Here is a 24,919-nt window from a genome sequence, read left to right as displayed (position 1 = left end):
TCCTATACTAAACTTAATGAGCAAAGACCGATTCTCAGACCACGGAAAGATTCAGTTCATTTCGGTCATTGATGGGATTTTATTCCTAACAGTTCATAGTTCGTGAACGACACAAGCACAGAACTTAATTTAGATAGAAGAAACAAATTCATATATTTGTATAGGGGCCGAGCGTGTCAAATTTTGTACTGAAGTTGATTCTTGCCTGTAATTTTAAATATGTCTCAGGCTCTTGATTGTTCATAATTTTTGTGTTGTTGCAATTGAATATCACGTAACGAGGCATTTTTTATGTTTTGGTTGACTTCAACTTACAAAAATTGACGCCCGAAAGCTGCAAGCTGCGAGTAAAGACGGACAACTCAGTGGATTTCACTGAGTTCATTTGACACGCTAAGTAGATACGTTTGCTTGATCTATGGTATATATGACATCTGTGGACACAAGCCTAGTAAAATATCACAAGATACAGATAAAAAATAAATATATGTATCCACCTAAAAACATAACCCTTTTGTCGGATATCAAACCCAGTAAAATAATATAGTTAAACAAAAAGATCTTTGCAAATACTTAAAGGAAATTGATTTCTGTCCCTTGAGACATACCCTCAATAAGGCAAAGAAAATGTTTTCAAGATATATTAAAAGAAGGATCATGTATGTATCTTGTGTATTCATGTTTGCTTTTACTAAAAATGTATCACATAATCCTTAAAGAGATAAGCTTTTGTACTGATGACAAGTTTTCCTTTGTTTTGTGTTTTTTATTTTTTTTTATTTATAGATTCTTGTACGGTGGGGTGGTAATATTATCATAGTTTATTTTACTTGAAGCAACACCAGCAGTCTGAAAACTGACTACAAGTGTTACTCTTGCCCCAAATCTTGTTTTATCTTATTTTACCTTACCACAGATAATTAAAGATTTGTCTCGTGACTTTATAAAACATAGAAGAGATAGATAAAGAACACGTATTAGTTCGAAAATTAGGTAGGTAGAACATGTCTTGTCATGTAGAAACTATAAAAGGCCGTATATACCGTGTTTTTATTGAATTCCGTTAACTCCGGCATATAGTTCGGTCCATTATAGGAAACAGAATGGCATTGTTTTCTTAATTTCGTATTTTTTCTAAAAAAAAACCATACTCCTGCGATAAATGTTACATCAATTGCTGTTGAGAAATGGGCTTTACAATTAACTCACACTAAGGTTTTGACACGTTAATCTCATATCGAATACACAAAGCCCGTTCCTTAACAGCAATTAATGTAGTATCTCAGGTGTATAGTATTTTAGTGTTTTTCAGAAAAAGTTACTAAAGAAAACTAACTATGCTATTCTGTTCTTTTTTTAGTATGAATAGGTAGACGTTTGACCACGATCACACCTGATGGTAAGTGATGATGCGGTCTACGGTAGAGAACGCTTACCTCATATCTCATAATCGTACCGCGTATCTCATAATACTGTAAGAGGTTTCGCATTCAGAATGAAACCTTTTACAGCAGTCATGGTCGCTGACTGGCAGTCCCTGATTTAAAATTGGAACAGTATAAGAACGTCAAGGAAAACAGACACTTCAATGGGGCATTCATATAGAAGCAGCGATTGAGAGTGAACGGTTGTACTTAGCTCCTAAAATATAAAAAAATATTGATTCAAAGCGTTGTTTAAATGTTTGGATGCTCTCCACTGATAGGCCGACTCTCTTACATGGTGGAGGCACTAACGTCTGAAAGTTTCCCCTAGTTTCGGTTTCAGAGTTTTCAGACAACGAACCCCGACCTCACAGCGCGAGGAAGCGCATGCCAAGCGATAAGCCAAACGCGCTTTAAGAAGAAGGAAAACAAAGTGACCATCGTCGCCGATACGAAGAGCTATTCCGGGTGATATATTTAAAAATCAAACGAACTTACCAAGTGAAGTTCGATGATAATTATGTGAGCAGCTTCATTCGACGCGATTTATTGTTTACATATTGTAGTAGTGCCCCCACGCATTAGCCTTGCACGGTAGTTTAAAGTTTTTTTTTTTTTTTTTTTTTTTAATACCGCCGGTAACTTGTTTGACCGTCGTGGATCCGGATCCAGTCGTTCCCCACTCCGACACCCCACTCCGCCATTGCAGTCAGGCGGGTTGCCAGTACCCGTGGCTTCATTTCGTTTAAATTTTACATGTAGGAACACTGCACATTTTAATATAAATTGGGGTGGGTATGTATACATTTGATTTTTCATGTATAACGGGAGGGTGTGTGTAAATCGCGTCGAATGAAGCTGCTCACATAATTATCATCGAACTTCACTTGGTAAGTTCGTTTGATTTTTAATTATGTTTCGCAGCTTCATTCTTTGCGATTTATTGTTTACATATTGTAGGATGTTCAGAGCAAAAATAAAATGTGCAGAGGGTGTTTCAAAATAAGGCAAGTATATCAAATCATAAGTTTATAATTGAACTTTATGTATTCAAAACAATGCATAATCAGAAAAGTACAAATATTTACTATTTATTTTAATTTCAGGTTACATTTATCTCGCAGAAGAAAGAATCGATTCTGCGAATTGATTGGCATCGGTGACAATTTCTTTATTATAAAATCTTGCAAACACAGAGGAGGAATCAGTCCAGCCAGCTGTTTTACGAATCAAGTCAATGTTGACTCCAAGTCTGTTGGCGGTGGAAGATGCTGCGTGCCTTGTGCTGTGAGCACTGAAAATACAAGTGTCTATTCCGCTTTCACTAAGTGTGTCTTTGATCCAACGACTAAGTGTTTGTGACGTTACTTTGGAATGCGGCTGCTTTGTGCTTATAAATAAATAGTCATTATTACGAAGTGTTTGTGTTTTATTTATATAGGTCTCTAAACATCTTGCAGGGCAAATATCTGGGCGTGGATCAAAATAAGGCAATCTTAAAATTGGTTGTAAGTTATTAACATTAGAAGTTTTAATAATATCTGGTATCTTTATCAGAATTTGATTACCAGACTGTATATTAATATTACACAGTTTTATAAGGGAAAACGTTTGGACACGATGCGCAGTAACCAGAGCCAACAGAGTTAGAGTCTTTTTGGAAAGAGTTTTTAAATCGAGATCTGCATTAGGCCCTTTACTTGCTAAATGCGACAGAACGATATTAGGGTCCCATGTTATGTTATACTTAGGGTTTGTGGGTCTCAATTTGAAAACTCCTTTCATAAAGCGTTTGATTTGATTATTATCAAGTTTATTATCCAATATAAGTGACAATGCAGACTTGTAGGAGTTGATTGTACCATATTTTGCCCCTTTATCGAATATTTCGGTGAGAAAATCTATTACAACTGATACTGACGCAGATGTATAATTATAATTGTGTTTATTACAAAAACATATCCAATTTTTTATACAGCCATCGTATTGCTTATATGTCGAGTTAGTTAATGATGCTAATATAATTTCAATAGATCGTGGTGACAGTGACTTATTCAGTAGTACTTTCCGGAAAGCCTCGCGGCTACCAATTTTAGAGTCTTGTGTAGATTGTGATGGTTTCTGAAAGGAGAAACAAGCAAGTTGATGTCAGGTTCAAAAATCAATGGATCTGAAATAATTAACTTTTGGAATATTGGAAACCAGGGTTGTGTGGGCCAGTATGGGGCAACAACAATGCCCTCAGCATTGTCACTTATGATTTTTTGCATAGTTTTAACAAGTAATGAAAATGGTGGAAAAGCATAGAAGTAGGTATCTTTCCATGATATTGTAAACGCATCCACTGCATATGCATCGGGATCGTTTTTCCATGTAACATATGTGGAACATTTGGCATTACAACGACTGGCAAATAAGTCAATATCAGGAATACCAAAATAACGTGTAATTTTATTAAATGCAACGTTATTTAACTCCCATTCCGTATCACGGAATTTCTTCCGTGAAAGTGAGTCAGCTTCATTGTTGGACTTTGTATTTATGTAAGACGCAAATAAAGTAATTTTACGATGTTCACACCATTTCCAAATTTCGTTCGATATAGAATTCAGATGCCTGTACTGTATGCTACCCATTCTGTTTATACATGAAATAGTAGTCATATTATCCGATCTTAACAAAACCTTTTTATCATGTTTATGAGAAACGAAACATTTGAGGGCTAAAAAAGCTGCTTTTAGCTCGAGTTCATTTATGTGCAGGTTTCTTTCATCCTCTCTCCAGTATCCAAAACATTCTTCAGAATTACAATATGCGCCCCAACCTGTTAGGGAGGCATCTGAGAAAATCTCTATGTCATAACGAATGGAACCTAATGAAGTAAAACCTAGTTCAATATTTTTTAGCCACCACAACATATCGCTTCTCAAAACATCGGGTAGTTTTATAAATTGTTCGTAACTAGGGTTTTCTAATAAACATTGGTATTTGAAACGTTCAAATTCTTTGGTATATAACCAAGAATATTGTATAGCTGGACAAGCTGATACAAGAAGACCCAAAAACCTTGCGAATTCACGTAATTTGCATTTGCGTAAATGAAGGAAAGTTGAAATTTTTTCTTTAATTTTAATCTTTTTATGATCTGGAAGAACCATTTTCATATTTTTGGAATCAAAATCAAAACCTAAAAACGTACATTTTGTTTTTGGAGCCAAACGGCTTTTACTTGTGTTGATTATAAAACCTAGGTTTTCTAAAAGACTTTTTGTTGTGTTTACATTGTCACTACATTCAGAGTAACTCCTACCCACACAAAAAATATCATCTAGGTACACAACTGAGATGAAATGTTGTGATCTTAATGACTCCATTACTGGTTTGAGTAATTTCGTGAAAACATACGGTGCTGTACACAAACCGAACGCGAGACAGTTAAATTCGTACAATATGTTATTGTATTTAAACCGTAAGTACTTTTTGTGAGAGTTGTGCATGGGTACTAAAAAATATGCATCTTTTAGGTCTATAGATGCCATGTAACAATCATTAGTTATAATTTTGGATGCCGTTCGGTAATCTTCCATTTTAAAATGTTTTGTATTTATAAATTTATTTAAACATTTTAAATTTAGGATAAATCGTTTCTCGCCATTCGGTTTAGGTACTAAAAATATACTGGATACAAATTCGCCAAGTTCATGAACACATTCTGAGATAGCACCTATATTCAACAAAGTTTTAATTGATTTAGAAAATTCAATATGTTCTTGTTCTGACTGTGGATAAACACATGGACTATCTCTACGATACGGAGTTGCAACGAATGGTATTTTATAGCCATTAATCCAAGACAAAATAGTGGGATCATTTGTTATGTTTTTCCAGTTAGAGTAAAAATATTTTAGTCTACCAGCGTATGGTACCTGTGTGTTCATCTCCGGTAGTAAGGTCTGCGCGGCGGCGGAGAGCGGTCGCGCTGGTCGCGCTCGCGATACTCGCGGTAGCTCCGGTTCCGCGACGCGCTGTACGTCTGGCGAGGAGCTGGCGGCGCTCGTGCTGGTCTCGAGTCGACGCCGTCTGCGCTGTTCCACTTGTTGTCCGTCTTGCGGTGAACCGGCTTGAAATTTGGTCGGTTTTTATTTTGTTTCGCCAAAAAATTATTTTTGGAGAATTTCCGTGGCTGTTTTAAAACTTCACCAGACCTCTGAATATTCTTTGCAGTCTTGACTTTTTCACTGACGTTTTCTCCAAATAGAAAATTGCTGTCTCGTGGAACCTCCGTTAAAGTTTCTTTAAGGTCGGTGTTTATCGAAGATAATATTAAACTTCTTCGTGTTTTTGTTTCCATGTAATGACTGTCACACAAAATCCGGCATGCGTCACTTAAAGGTTTAAGCAGCTTTGTCTTAGACGTTTCGTTTAAAACGACCATTTCCATCGTAGTAGCTAAAGCTGACAATGCCAGTCCAATTTGCCTTTGCTTATGCATTAGGGACACGTCACGACGTATCATTACCTCATTTAAAGGTACTTTTGCTTCCGGGTTCAGAGCCGGGGCCTGCAGGAGATCGCAGTTGCTGGGAACCAAATACTCCTCTAAAAGCTTATCTTTTTGATCTTTTGGTAGACCTTTACTCAGAATATCTTGCCATCGACTGGCTATGTCCTTATGAATCGCTGGTCCAAGAGGAGTGTCTACCTTAGGAGCATTTCCTAATAGCTGAAGAGTTTCTTCATCGAGCTCTTCTGAATCCTTTAGCTCAGTTTCAGCAAGCGCTGCTTGCGCCGGAGCTGGACGTTCTGGCGACGATGCTATCGATGATGTTGGTGACGGTTCCTGACGTACGATGACGATTGGCGATAAGACTCTTCTGCGAGGTCTTGAACTCCTGCTTGGTGGTGACGCAACATTATTTGTTGAATTAAGTCGCACACGCGACGCACCATTGCCACGTGTGTTGGCTGGTGGAGTTTTTTGCCGCACTCGCGGCGAAGAAATGTCGCGCGTGGTCGCAACACGTGACGACGAATCAACACGTGGTTCTTGGAATGACTTTATTTCGTCTTCATCTTCAGAAGAGGAGTAAATTATACGACGCCTCAGCTTTTTATCTGGTCGATGCTCCGAAGATCCATAACTTCGTTTTCTTCTTTCCATTTCTTCAGTTATTTACAGCAGACTACAGAAACGTGCGAAGGCCTGAGCACGGAAACACAGAATGAAGCCACGGGTACTGGCAACCCGCCTGACTGCAATGGCGGAGTGGGGTGTCGGAGTGGGGAACGACTGGATCCGGATCCACGACGGTCAAACAAGTTACCGGCGGTATTAAAAAAAAAAAAAAAAAAAAAAAAAAAAAAAAACTTTAAACTACCGTGCAAGGCTAATGCGTGGGGGCACTACTACAATATGTAAACAATAAATCGCAAAGAATGAAGCTGCGAAACATAATTCTTATTATCTAATATTCAGTGTCACCCATTCAGTAGTTAGAACATAGCTGTGCAAAATAGACATTAACATGGAATTGGAAAAATTCAACGGAACAACGGACGTTGAAGATTTCATCATCCAGTACAAAATTGTTTCTCAAGTAAAAAAATATAAGGAGGAACAAAATAAGTATGCAATTGCGGCATATTTAAGCGGACCAGCTTTGCAATTTTACAAAGCAAATTTCAACAACTTTGCATCCCTTGATGACATATATGACAAGCTCAAAAAGGAATTTCCATCACGCGTCAATTATGACTCGACTCTCTTACAATACCTATTTAATCTGGCTTTAAAGAGACCTGGATTGTACTCATGCTGAAACACAGACTCAGGCAGGGCCTTCTGTTTCCTATAATGGACCTAACTATATGCCGAAAATAACGGAATTCAATAAAAATACGGTGTATACTAAATCACGCTATACGACAAAAGTACCAAGAGGGATTTCTTCCATTCAGTGATGTTATAATTTATAGCCATCTTTTCGAATTTCCTCTTTTTCGCACTGGTATCGTGATAAGTTAGAATCAACAATTTTCATCGAACTTTCTATTTTTTTAATTTGAACTGAAGTGAAGACATAAAATTGGCTTATTTCAGCCATGTGCCTTGAGCAAAACGTCTAACAAGGTTTTTAATGCCGATCGAGCTACAGGATGATTTATCTTGTCCGTAGGGCAGACGATGGAGTAGGTAAAATTTGAGGAGGCATTTTAAATTATGAGTTTATTTAATCGTATGGCGCATTTACATAAACATTTTAAAACAATATAAAGCTGTAAACTGAAATAAATGTCAACTGAAATAAACTGAAAAAAAACCTCATTTATGGCGGAAATAATTACAGAGCCCGTGACCAGTCCTAAATCTGTTCACTCGACACCAGAGTTGACGTGGCAATTCAAAACCACCTGGTTTCGCTAAGGTGTCTATAGTTGAGCATTTTTTTTTTCGCCACTTTTATGATATGTGATATATTTGAAAAAAAAAAATGCTATTTCTACTCAGAATCACTAGCTTTTTCAATCCTAGTAGTTAAAAAAATGTCCCATACGATTTTTTCTTATTTTGTTACCATTTTCCGTACATGTTGTACGGGGTTACAAAAGAGGAAAGTAACAAAATGCATGAAAATTCTGGGACACTTTTTGTCTCCCAGTGAAATTGAAAGTACTCGTGATAATTGACCTAAAATTCCCTAAAAAAATCAAAACAAAAAAATGGCAAAAAAAAATGAAATGCTCAGTTGGCAATATAGTTCTCGCAGTGATTTGACTCCACTCGTATTTCCAGCTCTGTTTGTGGTCAAAGTCGGTCAGTTTTTGGGCTGTAACGCATGCTGGGTGGCGAGACTTAAGAAATTATGAGTACAGAGCCATGACTTGAATTGTGAGCCATGAATTGTGGCGTAGGCGAGAGGCTGGCAACCTGTCACTGCAATGTCACAGTTTCGTTTTCTTTCGACCCCTTATATGCCAAGAGTGGCACTGAAGCTTTAGGAGTTTCATGTGCTCTGCCTACCCCTTTATGGGATATACAGGCGTGATTGTATGTATGTATGTAGAGCCATGACTGCCATGAGCCGTGGCAAATGCCGGGATAATGTTAGGAGGATGATGATGAGTATAGACATTGTGAAAAATACTATAACATATACACAGTGTAACATGCGGATCCGATTTTTTTTTTTTTTTGAATTTTATCATATTAGAAGAGTAAAATGTCATATAAACTTTTTCTGGATTTCGCCTACTTTCAGAGTTATAAGAATTAGAATAATAAGAATTAGTTATTATGTAGAACAAAACGCTGTTTTGATGGCGATGATGCTGTTATCGGACATAATCTAACTATCCCCGTTGATAAATATCAAAAAGTAACTAGTGACACATTTTTCGAAGTATTTTTTTTTTAGAAAAAAATTGTAATTTTTTATTGTAAGTGCCAGTTTCACGAATAACATTTACTTTTTATGTGAAAATACATTAAAAAAAAAAAAATAGTAAAGCAAAAACAAATCAAAACAGAACTTACCTTCACCTTACTACAAAAACCTAAAATTTCAAGTTCAAGATAGCTCTACTATTTATAACCAGCACCAAGTAAAACTGCCGTATCCCAGAAATTCTTAGATCTGAGACATCTAATCACAAAATTCAAAGTCGGAGCGATATGGACCCATAATGGGCGAAGTTGCCCCACTTTCCTCATTTTACTACCCGCCTAATAACTTTAGCAGGGAAATTTTTAACATTTTAGATTCTGTATCGAAAGCGGTCACGCAAAATTGGATTTTCGTACTTATGCGCTTTTGTTGCGAAGAGCAATGGATAAAGTATGGTAATTTGGCACTTACATAATTTTAAAATTAGCCACCTAATATATATAACCTACATTTTAATGTTTTAAAAGGCGAATACAATTTTGTTACCTTTGTATAGTAGTTTTGATATTTAGCACAGCAAAATTTTAGCGTGTTTAAATCACGCAAAAGTTTTTGGGGAAAATATAATTTTGGCCATTTCCAGGCTGCTGACAGCGCCATCTAGTTTTAAGCCTAAAAAACCTACACATTTCAGGGGTACGCTTCTTTGTATGGGCTTTGTCAGTCTATTATTAAATAGTTCTTGATAGATACAGTATTATTTTTCTGGTAAGTTACCATTTGTAAGCGCTGTTCAGTTTCTCTATACAATGAAACATTTTCAGTCTATCTATCTATCTATAACAGCCTCTAAAGCGCCCGTCTACGGACATAGGCCTCCTCTCCATTCCTCCACGCTTGTTGGTCCATTGCCATCCGCATTCAGTTTTCGCCAGCTAGTTAAAGAATAACAGTTAATAAGAGTTGATAATAGTTAATAAGAGTTGGCAGATCTGATGTCGTCTCTCCATCTAAGGGGGGGCTTGCCGCGACCACGGGTGTTAGCGGGCTTCCACACCATTGTTCGTCATTCGTCGTTCGTCATTTTCAGTACAGATGGTGTTTTTTACGCACAGTGCGAGAAGTGGTTCATTATATTATGTCTGTTCGAAACTTCGGAGGGCCATCGGTACTGAAAAACGGCGTACAATAAACGTGCGAAAAGGAAATTCGTAACTCGTGTCGATTATAATTTAATAATAATTTATCGCCACTCGTTTCGAACCACAGATGTCATATATACCATAGATCAAGCAAACGTATCTACTTAGCGTGTCAAATGAACTCAGTGAAATCCACTGAGTTGTCCGTCTTTACTCGCAGCTTGCAGCTTTCGGGCGTCAATTTTTGTAAGTTGAAGTCAACCAAAACATTAAAAATGCCTCGTTACGTGATATTCAATTGCAACAACACAAAAATTATGAACAATCAAGAGCCTGAGACATATTTAAAATTACAGGCAAGAATCAACTTCAGTACAAAATTTGACACGCTCGGCCCCTATACAAATATATGAATTTGTTTCTTCTATCTAAATTAAGTTCTGTGTTTCGAACTTCCTTTTTTTTGAACATGTACCGTAATGTACTATTACTTACTTCGCGTCGGGTAAATTCATGTGCCTATCATTTCTACTAATAATATTTCTACAGATCAACCTATTAATATAGAGGTTGTTTAAAAGACCTATCCCCGCTTAACTCCAACCACAGATCCCACAAACTTGCACACGATTATTGAGCCCCTCCGTAACCGCGCTATAAGTAACGGAACCCCACTCGGAACCCACGGAACCTACGGAACCCTAATATATCCTGCGGAACGGGGATAAATCTACCGTAATGGCTTTTTGAACTGATTCCTGCAATTCTACGTGTTGGGTGTAACGTGTGTTTAAGAGGGAATCCATCAGAGGTTCGGATAATTTGTGTGAATGAGTGATAATTACTTTAAATCACCTATTTATTCATTTAATTTTCTTTATTTCGTGAAACAACAGTTAAATAAGTAAATAACCTAACCTAACCACAAAATTAAAAACCCCGACATAGTGGACCGATTTTCATAAAACATGGCTAAGATAAGATAAGATAAGATAATCTTTATTGGTAACATACAGGTACACGTCAATACAGTATTATTAGGTACAAGTTGTAGTATAACAAACAATACAATACAATACGAGAGCGTTTCAAAAGAAATAAATATAGCTGTCTCGGCACCAACTACGAATTTGTAGCTTTTGGTGTCGAGACACTCGGTCCGTGGGGCGGCGGTGCGCGCGGGCTCTGCAGAGAGCTGGGCAGGCGGTTGAGAGAGTCAACGGGGGACCCTCGCGCGGGCAGTTTTCTCGCTCAAAGGATTGCAATCGCAATACAGCGCGGGAATGCTGCTTGCGTGATGGGTACCTTGCCACGCGGGCAAGATTTATTATTTTAAGTTTTATTTTTAGGTAGTTTTAGTTTATTACGTTAAGTTTTATTTTTAGGTAGTTTTAGTTCATTATTTTAAGTTTTATTTTGTAAGTAGGTTATGTTCAGTGTCTTTTGTATAGGTATATTTTTAATTTGATTGTTTTATATGACAATAAAAATCTTAATAAACCGTTGTGAAGAAATATACAATAGTAATATAATACAATTCATACAATTAAGAACACTCCCGACTAACTCAGCTTTCAAACAAAATAACACTAAATCTAAATCGGTTCACCCGTTCGGGAGCTACGATGCCACAGACAGACACACACATAGACAGACAGACGTCAAACTTATAACACCCCTTCGTTTTCGGGGGTTAAAAAGGAAACAGTTTGGTTTCGGATGGAGTTATGATGACTGGCGAATTTGAGACATCTAACTTTTAATGGCGGCGTAGGCGAGAGGCTGGCAACCTGTCACTGCAATGTCACAGTTTCGTTTTCTTTCAACCCCTTATTTGCCAAGAGTGGCACTGAAGCTTTAGTAGTTTCATGTGTTCTGCCTACCCCTTTATGGGATACAGGCGTTATTGTATGTATGTATGTAACTTTTGAATAAGGTAAGTTCTTGCCTTGAACCCTTATTATACTTATACAGGGTGAACTAAAAGGGACCGTTTAAATTTTGCATAGTCACTTTTGAGCTCATAAGTAACAACTTTTATTATGGGATCAATGCTGAAATCGCTAAAAAAATTAGCTGTTCCATATAAATGAGCGGCATCATGACGGTGAACTGTATGAAACAGCGAAATTTTGTGTCATCATGCAGTAATGGACACAACCAAGACGAAAAAAAAATGAAAAAATTGTAACCGAAAAATATATATATATATATATTATAAGACATTCTTACACAAATTGACTGAGGCCCACGGTAAGCTCAAGAAGGCTTATGTTGTGGGTACTCAGACAACGATATATATAATATATAAATACTTATATACATAGAAAACAACCATGACTCAGGAACAAATATCTGTGCTCATCACACAAATAAATGCCCTTACCGGGATTCGAACCCGGGACCGTACAAATACTGCAAATCTTTTTACAGAACATTATAATTTGGATAATTTTATATAGAGACTGCACCTTTTAGATTAGATTACATTCATTTATTTCATAATACAATTTACAGTATAAATTACATGTCAATCTACAAATAAAAAATTTGGCTCAAATCGTCGCCAGTGGGTAAGGTGCCCAGAAGGCTGGTCGCATTGCCCCGTTGGAATACTTATCCGCTGAGCGAAATACTGGCCAGCCCTCTGGTCAACTGATGCGTCTTGGACAGCTCCTCGTAGAGGCGACGCGCACTAGGCCCCCACGGCCCCAAGGTTTCAACCCCAAACGCCGCAAACATGTAAACGAGGTTGGCATACTTGCGACGTTTGAGGTCTTCAGCCGAGGATGCAGCCGCACCAGAAGAATTTACAAGAATTCACATTACGATCGTAAAAGAAAAGCAAAGTTTATCCTAAACTGTATTAAGTACTACTTTCATCTTGAGATTGTCATCAAAATATTCATCAACCAAGCGATATCACTTCTTATTAGAAAATGATGGACGAAAAAGGTCACTACTCTGACTTAGCTTCGCAGAACCTATAATATCATCGAAGATATAACGCTGCTTTAGATTTTCCACACTATTCATCTCAAAGATCTAGTAACACCCTTAGGGACAACAATGATACAGGCAAAGCCATAAATTCTTCCATCTTGACAGGAACCCTCTGTGGGAGCAAATTAATACGTCTTATGTTTACGTTACAATTTTGCGAGTCTAAACGACGTATGTGCGTGTTGCTAAAACAATATTGTGAGGCAAACTGACGTATGTGAGGTGAATTCACATGTACAATATTGTGTTGAAATAGCGTATGTGAGTTGGTAGTACAATGTTGAGACTTAAAACGTATGTGAGTTGGCAATACGAGTATCAGTCAAGTTCTCAACTTCGAAAACATCTTTAATAACCTGACCACAAAATTTAAGTTTTGAAAAACCCCCGAAATATTGGACCTATTTTCACGAAACATGGCAAAGAACACCGACTAATTCAGCCATCAAACAAAAAAAACTAAATCTAAATCGGTTCAGGAGCTACGACGCCACAGACAGACACACACACACAGACAGATACGCAGACAGACAGACAGACACGTCAAACTTAGCGTCGGGGGTTAAAAACCAACATTCCAAATACATGTATACCCAACCATACTGTCATTGTCTTCGAGACGTGGTAATATTTTTGGCATGTCGCATTGTAAAAATATTGCACAAATTATTCAAGTCAAAATGACGTATGTGAGTTTGAAATCCTAGTACAATATGGTGAGTCATAAATTAACTTTTTAACAAAAAATAAAACCGTCTTCAAAAAAAGCGTGTTACAAAACACGGAGAAACTAAAAAGCCAAAAATAATAAACCTTCGAATTCAGATTTCTTATCGGATTGCAATAATCTAAACATCCAAATTATAAACAAATCAATTATTTTTGTAGTTTTACAAAAAAAAAAAAAAAAAAAAAAAGCGTATGTGAGTTGGCAAGGAGTCGAAATTATCACTTGTAAATGCGGAATGCAAATTTTAGAAGCTGGTGGCTCTGTTTCGTTTCGGTGAGATGTTGACAAGCTTGAGTTTATGTTGAGGGTAATGCGAAGAACATTAAAGTAAGTAGTTCAAATTTCGCATAGTGACTTTTGGGGTCATAATGAACAACTTTTATTATAGGATCAATGCTGAAAATGCTGGAATTTCACCCTGTATATTAGCAATATAATAGTTATTTTTTATACAAGGGGGCAAAGTTGTATTTTAACGCCGAGTGTGGAATTGAAAAACGAGCAAGTGAAAGGATTCTATAGTTGAACCACGAGCGAAGCGAGTTGTTCGAGAATAGAATCCTGAACTTGCGAGTTTTTTAACACACGAGAAGTAAAATACATTTGCACCCGAGTGTAACACAAAACTTTTCTCCTCACTATAGCGAGGAAACTACAACGCAAAAAATGCGTTTATCACTGCTTCCAGTAGTTCCACAGGTGGTAAATCATCTTTATTACTAGATTCACCTACTTTTATCAATTTTAAAGCAGTTAATTTGACTTTATTCAAGGTCAAATTACTTTACCCACTAGTGGATAAAATGCGTTTTTACCCGCTGGTGTTAAAGGACAAAACACGTGTTTCCGAGCTAGTGAGGGGAAATAATACTAGTGCAGCCATACTCAAAGTGTGCTCCGCGGATCCCTAGGGCTCCGCAAAGCCTCTCTGGGGGCTCCATGTGAATTTTGGCTACCTAATATGCAACTTCAACTCTCTTCCATAAAACCAAATTCCTTTTGTACCTTTTTGGTACGGAACCTTAAAAACAGTTTCAGGTAATACCTCACATTAGAATCTAATGATTAGATTTTACTAATAGGAATACTTATTAAAATAAAGATTGCAACAATTTTTTTTTATTTAAGGGTTCCGTCAGATATGTTGCTTTCTAAAAGGGTTCCATGGGAAAATAAGTTTGAGAACCGTTGTACTAGTGCATATGTACTTAAAATATAATTATTCAAATCTCCGATTGATTTTTCATTGACTACAAAATATTAATTCAAATAATAGTAATATTTCTGAAGTCTAAATAATTTTGAACTAAAATGCAAAACCTATTTATTTTGGGTTTTACTTTCACTTATTTTTTCACATTTAAGTAGTTTTTATACACCGTGTTTTTTTTGTTTTCCGTTAAATTCGACTCGTAGCTAGGTTCATTATCAGGAACCATCCTGTATATCAGTTTTAGTTAAATTCGCAAAAAAATTTTTTCATCATTTTCATACATAATAAATGCATTTATTAGTGTGAGGGACCCTTAAAAATAACATTCAAGTTAGTGTCAAGTGATTGACGGCATATGTCAAAACAAATAACGTTAGAAATTGGTAAAGGCTGTCACACACATGTTCAATAATTATCTTTATTTTTTTAATAACTCCATAACCGTAAGAGTTAAGACGCTAGTTTCTTAGAGAAATTAATTGTATTTGATCTAAAGATCCTTCCCTTAAAGTTAACGGAATTCAATAAAAACAGGGTGTATTATGTATAACCTTTTAAATTGATGAAAATACCTGTCGTAAAAACCAATTCGATAATTTTGTTTCAACAGAACCCGTAAAAGTAATTTTGTTAAAAGCAAAGATTGACCTCAATTAGGGAGAGGCAGTGGTTCGAAAAAATGTAAAAAAAGCATTGGTAAATACGTCATTTAAATTTGCGAATATTGTTTTTTAACGACGCAGAAACGACGGGGTGTTATACATTTGACGTGTCTGTCTGTCTGTTTATCTGTATGTCTGTCTGTGGCATCGTAGCTCCTGAACGGATGAACCGATTTAGATTTAGCTTTTTTTGTTTGAAATCTGAGTTAGTCGGGAGTGTTCTTAGCCTTACTTAGCACTATGTCGCGGTCGGAGGTTTTTTCAAAATTTTAAATTTGTGGTTAGGTTATTTCTTTTTTTTGTACATATTAAGCTTATGCTCATGCCTGTATTCCCAAAACGGGTACGCAAAGCACATAAAACTGCTATGGATAAAAAAATGTAGGTACCTAAAATACCTGAATTTATAACTGAAGGTTTATTCGAGTCTTTTTGAGTCTTTTCTTCTTAAAAAAAAATATTTTTTATTCAATTTCTTTGATAGTTTACAGCAGATAATATACAAACCCATTACATCCGTCATAAAAAAATACAAAGAAAAACATACTGTTATTCTGTTAGTAAACAATATCATATTTTTGTTTTCCTTCAAAACACCATAGACTATTCCAGACAGTTAAAACCTTTGTCATTCAGCCACTAATCCCATATTTCAAGCCCATTTCGCCACATGGTAATATCCAGAATACAATGATAGGGGAAATAAAAATATATAAAGAGGCCATCAATGATCTGTCAAAAGGACGTAAGCGCCCTTAGATATCTATACACTTACGACGTTTTTGATAAAAAGAGATAAGGATAGGGAGGATGGCTGAGATAAATATGACGAATTATTATGTTCGGAACGGGTGGGGTAAGAGCGGATTTGGCAGTCAGCGGGTTTTTGCTTGAGTGAAAAATGGCGTGGCCTAGTTTATGTCTAATGGGTCAATCAGACGTTTATTTTTTGCTAAAAAGTGTAAAATAATTTTAGTAACTGCCTAAGTTATTATTCTTAACCCCCGACGTTGTATTTCTTCTGTATGTGTGTCTGTTTGTGGCGTCGTAGCTCAAATGAACCGATTTAGGTTTAGTTTTTCTTTTTTTTTGAAAGCTTAGTTAGTCGGGAGTGTTCTTAGACATGTTTCATGAAAATCGGTCCACTATGTCGCGGGGTTTTAAAAAAAAAATGAATTGAACTTAATTGAAGTTAGATATAATAATTGTTCTCACGTACAGTGAAGGGTCTAAAAATTTCAGTCAGATTTAAAAGTCGTCTTAGATTACAAAATAGTGGGTAAGTTCGCTGTCTGAATATTAGATCTCCCGTATAGTGGGTTCAACAATCCCCTTCCTTCCCGTGGGTGTCGTAGAAATCGACTCATTCGACTCATTCATAATGCTTAGAAATTTTAAGTCCCATCTACACGTGTGTATGGTAAAATTTAAATTTAACTTTGCATTAACTATACCCAGAAACAAGTTTCAAAGCGAAATTCATTTTCACTAGCTGTCTAGGTTTTGACTCAGAGCGCTGGAGTATCAATCCACGTGAGTTCACGTGTCAGCCAAGGCGCTACCTTTCCACTTTTTAGGGTTCTGTGCCAAAAAGGTACAGTCAACCTATTGGAAACCTAGGCCACTCTACAACCATGTCAAAATGACAAGCAGTAAGAGATTCCTTACAATCTGATTTATAACGGAACCCGTTATATATATTATAATTGGTTGACTGTACAAAAGGAACCCTTATGTTGCGACTCAGTCCATCCTGTCCGTCTGACAGTCTATATGTCAGTCTGTCACATTAGTATGTAATTCATAACCTATTATTTATTTTGTTTTGACTATTAAGCGATAAAAAATCGCTTCTCGCTCCGTCTATCACCCGCAAACCCACAAGAATGTTGTATATTCAAAGTACGTAGCGGAGTATTTCTGTGAGAAGTGACATTCCTTGTTCTCGTCATTGGTTTGTTTTTCCTAGCTTTGATATTTTAGGCTAAGCTTGCCCTGTTTTCCTGTGAAAAATTCTTCTCTTTGTAGGTATTAGGTAGGTACTTGCGTTTGGCATCTTCTTTAATTATATTGACCGCAGTTAGATTACAAATAGTTTTTTTGTGAGAATGAGTCACAAATTGTATCTATAACACTAAAAGAGTGATTAAGTGAGATAAAAAAGCAAATCCTATTTATTAATTGACTCCCGTAAATAAGTATTTGTTTTATGAGAGAATAGGCAAACAAGCAGACCAGTCGCCTGATGGTAAGCGATCACTACCGCACATTGACGGCCCAGCCACGACATTGGTCTAAGTGCGAATGAAAACTCCTATCGCTGTGTCTCACTTCAATGTATGGCCGCCGCTCACCGCTGTCGCGCTTAGACCAATGTCATGGCTGAGCCGTCACACCCGAAACACCAGAACTGTTAGAGGTGCGTCGCTAGCCATTAAGATGGGTGTAATAGTGGAAAGGCAGCTTTAACCTGATGGAATAGTTTCCAACGTGGCTTACAAGAGCGGGTTGTAACTATTAGATATACCTAACATAATTTACAATATATTTTTTGTCTAAATGATAAATTTTTCTGTTGCAGGTACGTCTATTCAAAAAGTATGGATTGTGTGAGTTTATAATATTATACCTCTGCCACACTATGCTCCTCGCGCTGCCTCGATCTTGCCCTCTTCGGCCACACACTGCCCTACTCGCGCGATAATCGCACTAGGTTGTTGCCGGCCCTTTGACTCGCTCCAAAAAACCGACAAAATAGGGAGCGGTGGGCATGACGAGCGGCATGACGAGTAGCGCGGCCACACTATGCCTCTGCCTGCTTCCCTCGCTACTTCCCACGCCGCTCGTCGAGTGTGTGGCAGAGGTATTAGATCTATTCTCCCGTATAGGGGGTTCAACAATCCCCTTTCTTCCCGTGGGTGTCGTAGATGTCGACTCATTCGACTCATTCATCATGTTTAGAAATTGTAAGTCTAGACACGTGTGTATGGTAAAATTGAAATTAAAATTTGCATTAACTATACCCAGAAATAAATTTCAAAGCGAAATTGATTTCCAAATTTAAATCTCATAATTATACAATAATATTAGAAACGTAGGCACCAATGTTTATACTGAATAATATTACGACCTAAATACAAAGACTGAAACTCAATAGGGACTAGAAAATTATACATTTATGAAATACAAATTTGCTTTGAATCGGAGAAAATTAAATGGTTTCTACAGTTCGGTATTAAATACACGGGCAAAGTGCCTAGAATATGTATACATCACTTTATTCCTTACTAGCTTTTTCCCGCGGCTTCGCTCGCGTTAGGAAGAGACAAAAAGTAGCCTATGTCAAACTCTTAGTTTCACATGTTTCATCTATATACCTCTACACCGTGTTTCACTTAACACTAAAAACCTGAAAACAGTTTGTTCAGAATCGAGAGTAGAATCGATTCAGCTATATCTTGATGGGGGTAATATTTTTATTTAAATTTGTATTATTAGTTATTTTTGACGTGCCTATTCTATTGTACTCGTAAGACAACATTGTGTATATCGCATTGCTAGAGGTTGTTTACCTTTTTCAGTATTTAGGGGTATTAATACTGGCTGGTTACTTGGACGATTATTTTTTCGCTACGAGTTTGACGTTGTTTGTCAGTTTAATCTTAATGTTTATCATAAGTCATAACAAATTGAACTCGTACCTAATTACAACCTTGTCATTTTAAACATTGGGTTTAAATTTGATTACCTGTCCAATTTGAAGTTTACTGTGACAAAGCTTTAAAGTGTTTTACAGTGACATCTTAGCTGTCTATTGGTAAACCTTATGTCGTTGCAGTAACGTACACAAATAAATAGTTTTGTGGTTTATGGTGGAAGTTAGCAATTATTTTATTGAGTGTAGAGCTAAAAGTCAAGTAGAGCTATACAAAAAATTAAAAATTCAATTAAAAAAAAAGTAACCATCAGATTAAAAGATGAATACTCTAGATGACTTTAAAAAAATAAAAATCAGTTGGGGTGTCTGAGGTTTTGAGTGTTACCGGAAACACGGTGTATATATGGTATATATACTTATATGTATGTATGTATTTATTTATTTATTTAAACTCTATTGCACAAATTATCAATAAAAAGTACAAATGGCGGACTTAACGCCTTAAGGCATTCTCTACCAGTCAACCATTGGGCAAAACAGAGATAGTTTGGTGCACAAGATTATAAAGCCAGTATGAGATTTTAACAATTAAATACAAGTCGATACCTACTATTATAAAATAAACATACACAAATACAATAAGTAAACCTACATATATATTAGTATAATACATATATATGAATAAAATACACATATACATAAATAAATAAATGAATATGTATGTATACATACATATTTGTAAATTATATGTGTACTTATGTTTAGTTTATTTAGTATGATTTCTTTTATTTCATTTGTTTTGATTTTATTGTTGTAATTGTAGCACCGCTCACAGTCTCTCTGCTTAGCCTCGATGTTGACTGGTAGAGAATGCTTTAAAGCTAATTAAGTCCGCCTTTTTGTACTGCAAGATTTTTCTTTTGTGCAATAAAGATTAAATAAATAAATAAATATGTCACTCTCCATCCCTTTAACTATTTCCACCTAAAGAATCACGTCAATTCGTCGCTCCGTTTTGCGTGGTTTTGCCGTGAAAGACGGACAAACAAACAGACACACACACTTAAAGGTTGAAGATACATATTTTTGGCACTTAGTCCGCATCTATATTTATGCATTGAGTTTATACATGTTATGTTATAATTGCTTTTGGCATTTCTATGAGAAAATGTACTGTATTTTACTAGTAGTAAAGAAGGTTATTCTAGTTGATATAGTTTGAGGTATAAATGTAAAATTATATTTGAAGATTTTGATGAGAATTACATTAAATGTTTTTGGAAATATGACATGAGCGTGTTTCTATGTCGAAGTAAATTCATAATTATATATTCTTGTACCTATTGATTCAATGTTTATATAAGTATATGAGTATTAAATATATCGTTGTCTTAGTACCCACAACTAGTAATGTAGAAATTGCAGAACATTCCCAAAAAGCGGAAACATTCTTGAGAATGTTCGCAGAACATTCCCGCAACATGCAATTTATTATTTAAACAAGAGAATATACTTGAAATAATGTTTAAATGGGCATAATATAAAACTATATGTTATTATAGGTATAATATTGTCTATTACAGTTAGCTATTTTGTTGATAAGTGATACGTTACCTAAATTCTCACTATAAGTTGCTTAAATTCTCACTATACTTCAGGGAACATTTCGACTTTCAGACTTCACAGTTTTAGTCCTGACTTTTTTAAATTAGGTACCGAACTATTATTTCTTAATGCCTGTTTTTGGTCATGCCAATATATGTATATACAAAAAAAAACAAACAAAATAAAAACAAAAAGATCGTTGTCAGGATCGAACCTGAGAACATCGGCATACGAAGCCAGCGCACTACCACGGGACTACGTCTTGACTTGCTGAGTTCGACGAAATTATGGTATAAACTACGAAGTTACTAAGTATTCTGATAAATTCTCGTTCTCGAGAACATTCTCAGAAGTTACCGAAAATTCTCATGAGGAATGTTCTGCAACTTTGGAAACTTCTCGACCGTGCATTGCTACCCACAACACGAGCCTTCTTCAGACTGTGGGACTCGGTCAATTTGTGTAAGAATGTCCTAATATTAATTATGAATATCCTAATATTATTAAGAAACTGTCTGGTTCGAAGAATACTAAACTTACAAGATTTAATGTCGATACAAAACGCATTGACAAGTGGCATAGTTATAATACTTTAATTTGTGTGTGGATACTAAGCAGATATTTTTTTATTTTTTACTATAAATGGGCTTATTCTTGACCACAGACTAGCCAAAGGCAAAGACGTGGCCTACGATGGAGTGAGCTCGCCCAGAAGATGCCTGTTGAATGATTCATTTTATATTAGGACAGGTACTTATTACAAATGCTGAAAAAAGCAATCGCTTACCATCAAGCGACTTGTCCGCTAGTTTGCCGCCTATCGTATAAAAATAAAAACAAATTATTAAAAACTGAACCGGTGAATACTCAAATTCAAAATTTCTCAGCTTCATAATAATTTACACACTTAATATAAATAGTAAAACTTATGTCAAAAACATCCTCCAACGCTCACAAAATACCGACCTAAATGCCTATTCAGACGGACACCAACAATGCCCTCCCCTCCATTCACATTTGGCACTTCCCCACTAATTGTGCCGTGTGTGGCGCCCTTTATTCTTTTTTTAATTGCTTCATTTCAGCCGATGACTTTTGATTCGGAATGAATGGTGCTGTATTGTTTTGGGTTTAAAAAACCGGCCAAGTGCGAGTCGGACTCGCGCACCGAGGGTTCCGTACAAATTTCGTATGAATTTCAATTTAATACCTCTACGCGTTTATGAGGAAATGGGTAGTAAGGTTAAAATTATTAAAAAAAAATATATTATGTGATGTAACTAAAAATTTATGGTTTTCGTAATTTTTCTTTATCTATGCTATAAGACGTTGCTTCGTACCAAATTTCAAGATTCTGAGTTCACGGGAAGCACCCTGTAGGTTTTGATTCCCTTGCAAGTGTCGAAAATTTGCGGCATAAACGGCTGTATCTTTTGATTGCGTTGGCTTAGAAGTTTGATTTTTTCACAGCTTCAAGGGACAGTAGACCTGAGTAATTGATATAAATTTCAGCTTCATACCTCCACGCGTTCCTGAGAAAAAGGGTCTTGACAGACGGACGGACGGACGGACAGACGGACAACAAAGTGATCCTATAAGGGTTCCGTTTTTTCCTTTTGAGGTACGGAACCCTAAAAACGGAGTAGTTTTGATATTGAAATTTATATTTGATACTAGTCCCGTGTGGTTACGGGTTAAGAATTTCAACATCTCTTTTTCTCCCGTGGGTCGACAAGTCCACTGTGAGCTAAGGGTTCGATTGTGGGGTGATGGACTAGCAGTCACGGCAATGTCAAAATTTCGTTTTCTTTCAACCCCTTAATCGCTATGAGTGGCAGTGACACTTATGAATATAAAATTAAAATATGTTTTTTTTTTATTATTATTATAAATGGGCTTACTCTTGGCCACAGACTAGCCAAAGGCAAAGACGTGGATGCCTGTTCACCCTATCATACCCTGTCTACAAAATTTCTTCTACAAAAGTAGATATTAAATTAATATAAATAAATAAATAAAATAAACATTATAAGACATTCTTACACAGATTGACTAAGGCCCACGGTAAGCTCAAGAAGGCTTGTGTTGTGGGTACTCAGACAGCAATACATGGTAATATAAAAATACTTATATATTTGTACATAGAAAACATCCATGACTCAGGAACAAATATCTGTGCTCATCACACAAATAAATGCCCTTACCGGGATTCGAACCCGATACTGCGGTGTAGCAGGCAGGGTCACTACCAACTGCGCCAGACCGGGCATCAAATTGCCAGACTGGTATAAAATAAATTGTGTGAAAAGGTAAAAATGTAAACATTTTGCTTTTGTGATAAAAATGTAATAGATGTAGTTCGTAAATCCAATATTTCTAGATATTCTAAGTAATAAGCTGAAACATTTTTATCCAGATTTTTTAGAAAGTACAAGTGCCTTTGATATTTTCAGCCTGTCATAGCTAGGTAAAGGTTATGTTACATAAAATATATTTGATAAAAACCGGCCAAGAGCGTGTCGGGCCACGCTCAGTGTAGGGTTCCGTAGTTTTCCGTATTTTTCTCAAAAACTACTGAACCTATCAAGTTCAAAACAATTTTCCTAGAAAGTCTTTATAAAGTTTTATTTCTGTGATTTTTTTCATATTTTTTAAACATATGGTTCAAAAGTTAGAGGGGGGGGACGCACTTTTTTTTCCTTTAGGAGTGAAATTGTTTCCGAAAATATTAATATTATCAAAAAACAATCTTAGTAAACCCTTATTCATTTTTAAATACCTATCCAACAATATATCACATGTTTGGGTTGGAATGAAAAAAAAATATCAGCCCCCACTTTACATGTAGGGGGGGTACCCTAATAAAACATTTTTTTTCGTTTTTTATTTTTGCACTTTGTTGGCGTGATTGATATACATATTGGTACCAAATTTCAGCTTTCTAGTGCTAACGGTTACTGAGATTATCCGCGGACGGACGGACGGACGGACGGACGGACGGACGGACGGACGGACGGACGGACGGACGGACGGACGGACGGACGGACGGACAGACAGACATGGCGAAACTATAAGGGTTCCTAGTTGACTACGGAACCCTAAAAATGTAAAGATTTTGCCAGATTTTACTATTTTGGTACTATGATAAGTTCAAATCGATCAAGCCCACTGGTGGGCGGTCGAGGTGGTGTAGCGGTTTATCACGTCAGCCGCGTTAACTGGAGACCTGGGTTCGATTCTCGGCTTCACCACTAGTGGGCTTGATCGATTTTTCTTTAGGGTATGGTATCTATTTCAGTTTATAATTTATCTAAAGTAGTTTTACTAAAGTGTAAGTGCCTATTTACCAAAGCTTGAAATTAATAGGCTCAATAAAATTATAAAATAGATATGTACGTATGAGAGGGTATAAAAGATAAATATAATTCTTGCAAATAATAATTATTATTGCAAAAGTTTCATTTTATAATTATGTCAATATGTTTATCTGGTAATTTTCAATTAAACCTTTGAACTAATCCAATGTTAGTATTTAAAATGCTAGGAAAAGACACGACAAAGTATAGTTTTTATAAATCATTATTACTTATATGTTGCGAACAAAATCACACGCCAATACAAAGAAACGTATAAACGACTATATTATGCACACGTGTATAAAGTAGTCTTAAAAGTATTGACCACGCTCTAAATGTAAAATATCCCAATACTTTCGGTAGTTTTTTCACACTTCAGCGACTTCACGAATTCCGGGTCGGCGTCAAAGGAAAAAAAAGGAAAAATGGTCGCATTGAAAATGTCAGAGCGCTTTGATTTAAAATGAGAGAGAAACCTCTAGAAACAAAATGAATACGATTTTAAAGTACCTACATTCGTGTGAAATTTAGGGTTCTTTAGGCAATTTTCATCCTTGAAAATTTCATGCAATCGAAAATTTCATTTCATGCTTCCCTGTACCTAATTGGCTTTCTCAAAATTTCATTAAAAAACTAGCTTTTACCCGCGGTTTTGCTCGCGTTATATTCAAAAATTTCCGAGTACTCCATAAAAACTTTCACATCCCATTTCAGGAGAGTGTGGGGACTGGTTAGAAAGAG

General features: G+C 36.2%; 2 protein-coding genes across 4 annotated transcripts in view; one reads left to right on the top strand and one right to left on the bottom strand.

Annotated features, from left to right (window-relative positions):
• The window catches only part of LOC125237073 (nephrin), a 457,494-nt gene that overhangs the window by 217,360 nt on the left and 215,215 nt on the right, over positions 1–24,919 (top strand). The window lies entirely within an intron of this gene.
• Positions 2,115–6,626, bottom strand: LOC125237074. The gene is made up of 2 exons (XM_048144027.1): positions 5,351–6,626; positions 2,115–3,545 (listed from the first exon to the last, which is right to left on the bottom strand). Exon 1 carries the CDS (start codon positions 6,583–6,585, stop codon positions 5,359–5,361), a length of 1,227 nt encoding a protein of 408 aa, XP_047999984.1. The 5' UTR covers positions 6,586–6,626; the 3' UTR covers positions 2,115–3,545; positions 5,351–5,358.

Source organism: Leguminivora glycinivorella, chromosome 20, assembly GCF_023078275.1.
Source record: "Leguminivora glycinivorella isolate SPB_JAAS2020 chromosome 20, LegGlyc_1.1, whole genome shotgun sequence".
NCBI classification, from domain to species: Eukaryota; Metazoa; Arthropoda; class Insecta; order Lepidoptera; family Tortricidae; genus Leguminivora; species Leguminivora glycinivorella.
This window is presented reverse-complemented; position numbering and strand designations above follow the sequence as displayed.